The sequence below is a fragment of the Ahaetulla prasina genome, chromosome 14 (assembly GCF_028640845.1).
Source record: "Ahaetulla prasina isolate Xishuangbanna chromosome 14, ASM2864084v1, whole genome shotgun sequence".
NCBI lineage: Eukaryota > Metazoa > Chordata > Lepidosauria > Squamata > Colubridae > Ahaetulla > Ahaetulla prasina.
In genome coordinates, this window is record NC_080552.1 from 5,754,455 (window position 1) to 5,766,118 (window position 11,664).

General features: G+C 44.8%; 1 protein-coding gene across 2 annotated transcripts in view; it reads left to right on the forward strand.

The window, feature by feature from the left end:
- LOC131184971 (lipase maturation factor 1-like) overlaps positions 1 to 11,428 on the forward strand; it is a 178,299-nt gene extending 166,871 nt beyond the window's left edge. For both annotated transcript variants that reach the window (XM_058156910.1, XM_058156909.1), the window contains exons 8-9: positions 2,029 to 2,141; positions 9,275 to 11,428. In XM_058156910.1, coding sequence (XP_058012893.1) covers positions 2,029 to 2,141; positions 9,275 to 9,449 — 288 coding nt within the window. In that variant the 3' untranslated portion in view covers positions 9,450 to 11,428. The remainder of the gene's footprint in view (positions 1 to 2,028; positions 2,142 to 9,274) is intronic.
- The last annotated feature ends 236 nt before the right edge of the window (positions 11,429 to 11,664 follow it).

An 11,664-nucleotide genomic window follows, 5' to 3' on the forward strand; every position in this document is an offset into this window, starting at 1 on the left:
GAGTGTATGCATCAAGACAAATTCCTTGTGTGTTCAATCACACTTGGCCAATAAAAAATTCTATTCTATTCCTATTCTATTCTATTCTATTCTATTCTATTCTATTCTATTCTATTCTATTCTATTCTATTCTATTCTACTCCATTCCATTCCATTCCACTCCACTCCACTCCACTCCACTCCATTCCAAATATTCTAGTCTAGTCTAGTCTAGTCTAATCTAGTCTAGTCTAGTCTATTCCATTCTATTCTACTCCACTCCACTCCAAATATTCTATTCTGTTCTGTTCTGTTCTGTTCTGTTCTACTCTATTCTATTCTATTCTATTCTATTCTATTTCTCTTTTGCTTGGAAATAAATTCTGAAAGCAAGTTCTCTTTACAAGCCAATTGAGTAAGCATTTACAAACTCTTTGCTTGTAAGCAAATCCCTCCGTAGCTGTGGCGAAAACAACATTTGCTTACTCTTCAGGGTGTTAGGAAAGGTGCCCAGATACCACTCCAAAGGCTGGGCTTGAGTTTGACCCACACGGTCAAACGTTTCATCTCTCTCCTAGGAGATTGGATACAGTATATATATCACCGTATAGTCAAGGCGATGGTTTTCCCAGTTGCAATGTTATGGCTGTGAAAGTTGGGCCATAAGGAGGGCTGAGCACCAAAGAATTGAGGCCTTTGAACTCTGGTGCTGGAGAAGACTCCTGTGAGTCCCTTGGACTGCAAGGCAATCCAACCGGTCAGTCCTAGAGGAGATCAACCCTGACTGCTCTTTAGAAGGCCAGATCCTGAAGAGGAAACTCAAGTACTTTGGCCACTTAATGAGAAGGAAGGACTCACTGGAGAAGAGCCTCAAGCTGGGAACGATGGAGGGCAAAAGAAGAAGGGGACGGCAGAGAAGGAGGTGGCTGGATGGAGTCACTGAAGCAGTCGGCGTGAGATTAAATGGACTCCGGAGGATGGTAGAGGACGGGAAGGCCTGGAGGAATGTTATCCATGGGGTCCCGATGGGTCGGACACGACTTTGCAACTAGCAACAACAACAACAACAATATTGAGTTATCCTTGGCTTCACAGGGACTTTGAAAAAAACTACAAGGGCTGTGGTTGACCTCCCTGTTGTGGCTCCAAATTCTGACTTGATGTGAGGACTTACAGCCAACCCTTACAACACTGTGTACTACAACACTCCACATGCCAAATCATACCTCTGTTTTCAGTGTAGAACTGATATGAAGGAACACTGTTTCTCAACTCGACTTATGTTGTAGAATTGACATTTTAATGCTTCTGAGGACATCAGGTGGGAAAGCTTTTTCTATCTGACACACGTGTTCTAACCCAGGGGTCTTCAACCTTGGCCACTTTAAGCCTGGAGGACTTCAACTCCCAGAACCCCCAGCCAGCAAAGCTGGCTGGGGAATTCTGGGAGTTGAAGTCCACCAGGCTTAAAGTGGCCGAGGTTGGGGACCCCTGTTCTAACCTGTCCATAGGTAATCCTCGACTTATAACTGTTGATTTAGTGACCACTCAATGTTACATTAGCACTGAAAAAAGTAATTTCTGGTGCTTTTTCACACTGAACGACTGTTGCAGCATCCCCATGGCCACACAATCAAAATTCAGGTGCTTGGCAACTGAGTCGTATTTGTGACGGGGGTCATATCCTGGGGTCCTTTTTGCGATTTTCTGACAAGCAAAAGTCCCTTAACAATCTGTTACTACCTTAACAACTGTGGCAAGAAAGGTCTTCAAATGGGGCAAAGTTCACTTAACAAACGTCTGTCTCACTTAGCAACAGAAATGTCAAGCTCAATTGTGGTCGTAAGGCGAGGACGACCTATAATCAGTTTATAGCTCCCAGCTCTAATAAACACATGAAGGATGGGGGTTGTTTTTTGGTCTATATACTGTATTAATGCATTGCTTTTATCTTTTATTGTTCAGATGCGTCCCCTTGACACGTTTGGCTTAAAATCTATTTCATTTGCATTGTTTCTCAAAATGTGGTGTTTTCTCCCCTCTCTTAAGACCTACGAACAGAACGAATGGGTCATTCACTTAGCCGGGAAACTCTTGGCCAACGAGAAAGAAACTTTGTCTCTTCTGGCCTTCAACCCATTTGAGGACAAGGCGCCACCCAAGTAAGTCCAATTTAAGGAGCATCTTTTTTTTTTAAAAAAAATGTTTACTAAAAGTTTATTAATAAAGAGTAAAAGAAGCAAAAAAAAAAAATCAAGGAAAAGAAATGGAAAGAGAAGTTTCCAGTTCCCTTTGAAGTAAATATAAATAGATTTACAAAAATATCTCTTATCTAGGAATACAAAAGAGCTCATTCTTTTCTGTTATTTTTCTTTTTCTAATCATGAAACCACAAAGCATAAGGGCATTCCCCCCACCCGTTTTGTGCAAAAGGCCTATAAGGGATTTCCAGTCAGCGATAAATATCTTCCCTCCCCCGATCAAACAAGTCAGTTCAGCCATTCCCGCAAAGCCCATCATCCTCACCAACGATTCCTCCATTGTGAGCCTTGTCAAACCTTGCCGTATTTGAGCATATAATAGCGTCACTGCCATTGTCATCCTAGAAAAGAAAGTTTCATGACTTGTTTCTTGTTTCCTGTCCACTAATCCCAGAAGAAAAGGCTCTGACAGTTAATCTCCAGAAGAGTTGGAGAGCAGAGTTGATTGGGAATCTTTGGACACTTAAAAAATGAAATTAGATTGTGGTGTGGGTTATTGCTGCCGTGCAAGTGCAGTTAAATGGAAAATGAAAAGCAGATGACTGGCTTGCTTCTGTAGAAAGGAAAAAAGGTTAAAACATGAGGTCATGGGTGGGAGTAATCTAATTGAGTGTGAAACTTGACTTGGGCAAAGGGACATTTGCAAAACATCCGGGCACAAAATATTAGGTCTGGCTCAAGGTTCATAAAGCGTTTAAGTCCTCGTAAATCTTAAAAGGCGCCTGGCTTGGGCTGCAAGAATTAATAAGCGATTTAGCCACACGGTTGGTAGAAGGTTTTGCTCAAGTGTGGAAAGGACAATTAAATCTTCAGAAATCGTGGGCGCTCCAACATGGGATGTTTTGAAGAAGAGACTAAAGAGTCACTTGTCTGAGATGGTATTATAGGTCCTCCTGCTTGAGGAGGGGGCTGGACTAGAAGACCTCCAAGGTCCCTTCCAGTTCTATTCTATTCTGTTCTATTCTATATTCTATTCTATTTTAATTCTATTTTATATTCTATTCTATATTTTATTCTATTCTTATTTTATTCTATGTTCTATTCTATTCTATTCTGTTTTATTCTGTTCTATTCTATATTCTATTCTAATTCTATTCTATATTTTATTGTATTCTAATTTTATTCCATATTCTATTCTATTCTGTTCTATTCTGTTCTGTTCTTTATTCTATTCTGTTCTGTTCTGTTATAAATTCTATTCTATTCTATTTTATATTCTATATTTTATTCTATTCTATATTTTATTCTATTCTAATTTTATTCTATGTTCTATTCTATATTCTATTCTATTCTAATTCAATTTTATATTCTATTCTATATTTTATTCTATTCTAATTTTATTCTATGTTCTATTCTATATTCTATTCTATTCTAATTCAATTTTATATTCTATTCTATATTTTATTCTATTCTAATTTTATTCTATATCCTATTCTGTATTCTATTCTGTTCTATTCTGTTCTATTCTAATTCTATTTTATATTCTATTCTATATTTTATTCTATTCTAATTTTATTCTCTATTCTATTCTATTCTATTCTATTCTATTCCATTCCATTCCATTCCATTCCATTCTATTTTTCAATTAGGAAAAAAAAAACACCAGGTTGGCTTCTGACCCCACCGTTGCCAAATGTATCTCGCAGTGCAGCAGTGTCTGTTCCCAGGCCTTCCCAGCAGCGGCTCCAACCTTTGGGCACCAGGAACCAATTACATGGAGAGAGGTGTTTTTTTTCTGCGCACTGGAGGGCATGTGGTTTTGCATGCTGCCTTCGCTTGTTCGCACAGCCCGGTTTCTGGCATGCCGCAGCCCAGTACCGGTCCATGGACCAGAGGTTGGGGAGTCCTGGTCTAAGGGGGCCCTTCGCTTGGAAGTCTTCTATGCCTGTTTGGTTGAGATGTGTGTCAGGGTTCCGAGTAACGCATGAGAACAATTGAGGGATCTCCTCAATGTCAAGATGGCTCTGGATATTGAAATTGCTGCCTACAGGAAACTCCCTGAGGGTGAAGAAACAAAATTCAGCGCCATTTCTGGAAGCGCCACTGTGAAATCCATGGCGATCTCTTCCCATGGACGGGTTGGGTCGGCTACTTGTTGGAGGAGTCCAGGGTCTCTTTCCTGGTCTCTTTTTCAAAGTGGCATAAACAGCACAACTTTTGACACAGCTTCTTCACAAATCCTTCTTCAACCTCGGCTTAATAACTCAGGGTTCTTGGAAGCTACCATTCTCTTAGCATGATGTGCGAAAGCCACTATGTTAAATCAGGATACGGATAATTGGGATAATTGGACTTCACACAGCCCCCTCGTGCTTTGCAAACTCTCATTTAGAGGAGGGGTCTCCAAACTTGGTCCCTTGTGGACTTCAACTCCCAGAGTCCCTCAGCCAGCAAAGCTGGCTGAGGAACTCTGGGAATTGAAGTCGACAAGTCTTAAAAGGGACCAAGGTTGGAGACCCCTGATTTAGAGGACCATTTAGGCCTAGTGCAAGAAGGGACGCGGTGGCTCAGGGGCTAGGACGTTGAGCTTGTCGATCGAAAGGTTGGCAGCTCGGCGGTTCGAATCCCTAGTGCTGCCGTGTAACGGGGTGAGCTCCCATTACTTGTCCCAGCTTCTGCCAACCTAGAAGTTTCGGAAGCACGTAAAAATGCAAGTAGAAAAAGTAGGGACCACCTTTGGTGGGAAGGTAACAGCGTGCCGTGCGCCTTTGGCGTTGAGTCATGCTGGCCACATGACCACGGAGACGTCTTCGGACAGCGCTGGCTCTTCGGCTTTGAAATGGAGATGAGCACCGCCCCCTAGAGTCTGCAACGACTAGCACATATGTGGGAGGGTAACCTTTACCTTTACCTTTGGCCTAGTGCAGTGATGGTTAACCTTTTGTTCCTCGGGTGCCAAAAGCGGGCGTGCGCACTATTGCATGCGTGCACGTACCCACACCCATAATGCAATGCCACTCCCACATGCCTTGCCCCCCTGCCTATGCGTGCAACCCCCCCCATGCACACACGAACCCCTCCCCCCCGCATGCGCAGGCACCCCGTCCTTTTGGCCTCACATCCCAAAACAGCACTGGGGGGGGGGAAGCCTCCAAAACGGCTTTGGGGGGGGAAGCTTCACTTCCCAAAACAGCGCTGGGAGGGGAATCTCCGGAGATCTAGGAAGGCACAGGCAGCAGAAAGTGAGGAGAAAGGTAGGCTCCCCCACGTGTCTCCGGCTTGCAATGCAGACCCGAAAATCAGCTGGCCGGCGGGAAGCGTGTGTGCGTGTATGCGCAGTGCAGCTGGGCTGGGCGACAGCTCTCGTGCCCTCAGGGAGGGCTCCGTGTGCCACCTGTAGCACGTGTGCCATAGGTTCGCCATCACGGGCCTAGCGGTTTGGGCCTCAGACTAGAAACAGAAGACTGGGAGTTCTAGTCCCTCCTGAGGCACACACCCAGTTGGGTGACCTTGTGCCAGCCGCTTCCTCTCAGCCCTAGGAAGGAGACGGCGACAAAGCGCTTCTGAAATCTTGCCAAGAACATTGCAGGAACTTATCCAGGCAGCTGCAAGAGTCAAAGAACCGATTCTAACGCACGGAAAAAGAGAGGCTGCCTCGTTTAGGGTTTAGCGTGTTGTGTGTGTGTGTGTGTGTCGCCAACGACAAATTGCCCTGAGTGGCTTGATCCTTCTTGACAATGTCAGAGGCTTCCTAGGCACACATTCCCTCTCCCACTGTTATTTCCTTGATCCAAAAAAAAGCCCCAACCTCTGCATAGGCAAACATTTTGCCCACCCTGCTTGTCACTCAATCCCTCCGTGTGTGTGTGTGTGTGTGTGTGTGTGTGTGTGTGTGTATGTGTATGCGTGTGTGTGCGTGCTTGTCTTTTCCCTCCAAAAGCATCCCATCTGTTCCAGAGAGAGAGAGAGGGACAGCTGCCTCCCTCCACAACCGTTTTCACCTGTCTGGAAGGTTTAGCCTCCAGTCACAACAGCTCAAGAGAGGTTGCGTCTTTGCAAGCCTTCCCAGTTGGAAGATGTCACTGTGACCTGACGGACGGATGGAGGGGGGGCATCTCTGCAACGCAGCTGTCCCAGCCTGGAAGAGGAAGCGCGGGAGTGTCCAGGCTGAGAGAATAGACGGTTTTGGCAGAGAGAAAGCGAACCTGCTCCTCCATGACAGAAAGGATTCAGGAGGCTGCAAAAGCAGGCTCCATGCAGTGTGATCCTCATCCTCCTCCTCCTTCTCCTCCTCTTCTTCTTCCTCTTCCTCTTCTTTTCCTTCTCCCCCTCCTCCTCCTCCTCCTCCTCCTTCTTCTTCTTCCAGCTACAGATTAACAGAAGTGGAAGGGACCTTGCAGGTTATCTAGTCCAACCCCCTGCCCAAGCAGAATACCCTACATCTGCCTTTACCTAGGATCGAACTCACAACCTCCTGATTCTTCTTTTTCTCCTCCTCCTTCTCCTTCCTTCTCCTTTCAGATTACGTGAGACCTGGCTTAAAAACAGTAACTGTGAAAGGGACCTTGGAGTTCTAGTGGATGATCACTTGAATATCAGCCAACTGTGTGCGATAGCAGCTAAAAAAACTAATACAATCCTGGGTTGTATAAACAAGAGGCATAGAATCAAGATCACGTGAAGTATTAGTGCCGCTTTATAAAAACCTAGTAAGGCCACACCTGGAATGCCGCAACCAATTTTGGTCACCAGGCTGTAAAAAAGATGTTGAGACTTTGGAAAACGTTCAGAGAAGAGCAACTAAGGTGATCAAAGGCCTGGAAACTAAAACCTACAAAGAACAGCTGCAGGATTTGGGTCTGGCTAGTCTAAAGAAAAGAAGAATTAGGGAGTGACGTGATAGCAGAAGAGGGGGTTGAATTATTCTCCAAAGCATCATTGGGCAGGACAAGAAGCGATGGTTTGTAAGTAACCAAGGAGAGAAGCCACCTGGAATTAAGGAGAAACTTCCTAACAGTGAGGACAATTAACCAGTGGAACAGCTGGCCTCCAGAAATCGTGGTCACTTCATCACTGGAGGTTTTTAAGAAAAGATTAGACAGTCACTTGTCTGAAATAGTATCGGTTCTCCTGTTTGAGCAGAGGGCAGGACTGGAAGACCTCCAGGGTCCCTTCCTTATTCTATTCTATTCTATTCTATTCTATTCACTCCACTCCACTCCATCTGTTCTATTCTATTCTATTCTATTCTATTCTATTCACTCCACTCCACTCCATCTGTTCTATTCTATTCTATTCTATTCTATTCTATTCTATTCTATTCTATTCTATTCTATTCTATTCCTATATTCTCTTCTCTTCTCTTCTCTTCTCTTCTCTTCCCCTCTTCCCATTCTCTATTCTATTCTATTCACTCCACTCCACTCCATCTGTTCTATTCTATTCTATTCTATTCTATTCTATTCTATTCTATTCTATTCTATTCTATTCACTCCACTCCATCTGTTCTATTCTATTCTATTCTGTTCTATTCTATTCTATTCTATTCTATTCTATTCTATTCACTCCACTCCACTCCATCTGTTCTATTCTATTCTATTCTGTTCTATTCTATTCTATTCTATTCTATTCTATCTCCAGAGATGTCCACAGAAGTAAAAAAAAAAAAAAAGGCACAATACAGGTAGTTGAAGTTCTCAACTTATGACCATAATTGAGCCCAAAATTTCTATTGTTAAGTGAGTTTTGCACCATTTTATGACCTTTCTTGCCACAGTTGTTGAGTGAGTCACTGCAGTTGTTAAAATTAGTAACATGGTTGTTAAGTGAATCTGGCTTCTTCGTGGACTTTGCTTGCGAGAGGCGCAAAACTGCAACTGTCATAAATACGAGTCAGTTGCCAAACTGTCTGAATTTGATCACAGTTTTCATGGGGATGTTGCAACAGTCATAAGTGTGAAAGGCGGTCATAACTCACTGTTTTTAGTGTTGCAACTTTGAGCGGTCACTAAAACAAACTGTCATAATTCGAGAACTACCTTGAATTATCTCAAGTTTTCCCCCACCATCTATGGGACAGGTCGAGCGGTGCAGTGACCTAGAGGTGGAGCTCTCGCCACACAATCAGGAGGCTGTGAGTTCAATCCTAGGTAGAGGCAGATATTTCTCTCTCTCTGGGCACACTGAGAATATATCTGCTGAACAAAACTCTGCATTGGCGATAGGAAGGGCATCCGGCCAGTAAACACTCTGCTAGCTCCATTCAGTTGCTCAGACTCCACCTTGCAAGGGATTATGGGGTCATTAAAAGAAGATGATTTATGGGGCAAGTCAGGTTGAACTGTTCCTCCAAGGACCTGTTGTGTCTTGTCCGCTCTCACAGCAGCCGGGGCCTTCTTATCTGCTCCCGAACACGGAGGAATGTATGCCTCCCGGCCCCAGTCCTGGCTCCATGCCCAGACAAGCTGAAGAGGAGGGGGCACCTCCCGGTCCCAGCCCTGGCTCCATGCCCAAGCAGGCTGCAGAGGAGGGAGCATCCCCCAGCCCCAGCCCTGGCTCCATGCCCAGGCAAACGGAGCAGCTAGACCCCTCCCCCTCCTCCACAGCATATGAGCCTGAGGAAAGTTTACTTCCAACAGCTGCTGATTGGAGTGACCCTCGCATCAGAAAATTGGATGGATAGGCGGAGGCAACAGAAGGAAGGGAGGGGCAGGCCTTAATGAGTGCTGAGTCATGGAGCCACACCCCATGGCCTATATAAAGGATCTGCTTTCTGGCAGTCTCTGAGTCAGGCAAAAGTCGAACTTATTTTGCTGAAGTCACTTACTGGTCTCCTGCCTGCCCTGAGGACTTTGCTAGGACTTTGGGCAGAGCTGCAGAGGCAAGCCTGATTCGGATTTCCCTGACCCGGCCGTCAGCGGAGGAGTGGGACACGACAGGACCGATCCTGTGAAAGCAGAGAGCCAGGTGTGTCTTGCCCTGTTTGGCACCAATTGGTGGAGAAAATGCAATTCGCTGTGTTTTGCTGAAGGAAGAACAAATGGCGGGAGAGGAGCAGACTTTGGTTCTCACTGCAACGTTTCTGCTTCTTGCAGGTGGGTTCGGGGAGAGCATTTCAGATACAAGTTCAGCCGGCCAGGTGGACAGCATGCCCAGCAGCAGAAATGGTGGATCCGTAAGAGGCTTGGGCCTTACTTCCCACCCGTCAACCTTAAAGGACTGAAGAAGTTTTTCAGGGCTCGAAACTGGCCGGATCCAAAGCAGAACTGAGCAAAAACCCCGTTCGGAAATCCAGAATTCCCAACCCCCCCCGCCCCCCAGTTTTGTCTTTGGCCATCCTGTGGGTTGTGTAAATTCTCTTCTCTGTTGTCGATACTTCACAGTAGGGCAAGCCCCAGCACTCTCTAAAGGCCACTAGGCCAGGGATAAAAACAGTGGAGTTTCTTTTCTACATTTAAGGGAGCTGAAGCCAAATTGGATGCTTAGGGCACTATTTGGAAATGAATGGGGGGAAAATGAAAACTCTGTCTGTAAGTAGATGTCAGCAACTCTTACCCTCTTGATTAGCCTAACACAGGGGTCTGCAAACTTAGCTCTTTTAAGACTTGTGGATTTCAACTCCCTCAGTTCCTCAGCCAGCAAAGCTGAAGTCCACAAGTCTTAAAAGAGCCAAGTTTGCAGACCCCTGGCCTAACAGAAGGGACCCTTTCCAAAGATCAGCCAAGTGTAGACACACAAAATGCAATAACTAGATGTGTTAACAAGTCCTGAAGGCAGCGTTGGTTTTCACATTATCTTACTACCGGTTCGCCCCACGCACCTGGTTTGCACACGCACCTGCCTTCCACACATGCGCCCGGCCTTCTGTGCATGTGCTGTGCTTGCTCGTGGGCCTTCTGCGCTTGTGCCCGGCCTCAAAAACATGCCTAAAAATAGGGCAGCATAGAGCCGGGGCAGGTGGACAGGCCCACCCACAATTTCCACTACCGGTTCGGGCAAACCGGTCCAAGCCAGCTGAATGCCACCTCTGCCTGAATGTTAGCAAAATTAGCAAGATAAAAGGAGGTAACCTTTGTGATACAAGAGGGAGAGCGAGTAGTTGAGAAGATGGAGGATTTTTCTTTTAAAAAGGCATGGAATTAATCTGACATCTGTCTAGGGCGGTTGAGTGTTTAATTTGAGAGCTATTACACACTGAAATTGTCATATTAGACGTTCCATTTAAATGAAAGTAAGTTCTGTCCAAGACCCAACAACTTATTCCCCTCCCACCAACTTTTGGAAGAATGAGGTCCTGCACCCCACCTTATAAAAATCAGGTTGCAGAAGCCTGGACTCAGGGGTCCTCAAAGGCTGTTGGTTCAACTGGTTTCTGCCTGAAGTCAGCTTCAATAGGTCAGTGGATCCTTCGAGCGCCGTCAAACCCTTCGTGCAAAGCCATAGATGCAAAATTGAAATAGAATGCAAAAAAGGAACCAATACCTCGTGAGATTTCATGCGGTTGCGTAAAGGTCTAGTGAGGTGTTGCTCCGCTCAGGGATTTCAGCCAAGTGACTTTGCACACCTCGACAAGAGAAATCAAATCCTGTTAAGGTAGACTTTAATTTCATTTTTAGGTCCTTGGGCGCCACCTAGTGTTGATATGGTTATTATATCAGTAGGACAGTAATTACTGGGTGAGGAGATATTTCTCTTATTTTTTTCCTTTTGATACCTTTCCCCTCTTTCTCCGGAACAGCCTCTGGGGAAGCGAGGCAGCTCCCACCAAAAATCCTGAACGATCCAGTTGACCAATTAATGCTTGGCTTGTGAGGACGTTTTGCCCACAACCCACTGGGGCATTTGTTAGTATTTTTATTTGGCATCTGCTTATATTTGAGCATAATACAACACCAATTCTTGGGAAACTTAAGACAAACCAACTTTTTTTTTTTTAATTCTTCATTCAAGATGAGGCAGCATTAAAATACACCCTTAATGTCCAGAGTTCAAATTCACAGAAACGGCTTTTAAAAAAATCTTCTACTTTTAACTTACTGTCCACCAGTGGTCAAAATTAGAAGGAATTTGTCCCAAGGACTACGCATATTCTCCCTATTATGTATTTTTTTTTGATCTAATGGGGTCTCTGTTTCTCCTTACAAGGGGACTAATAGAACACAAGGCCTAATCCCACATAAAACCTTGCTATCCAAAAAACCTGTTTCACATGGGGGGAAAAAAACCAGTTATCATTCTTTTCTAATAAAATTTCCTTCTGATTAATACACCGTAAACTTTATTAACCTGAAACGGGCGAGGAGGTCAGCTCTATAAGATGTCTAATTAAAGCGATCCGTCTTCATTGCTTCATTGAAATTGCAGGCAGGAAATTCTATCCACAGGAACGAAGAAGAATGGATGGCGATTAATTGGCCAGTGACTTCTAATCCACGCAGCTTCCAACTTCAAGAGGAATTAAATCCACAAAGACATTCTCCTTTAT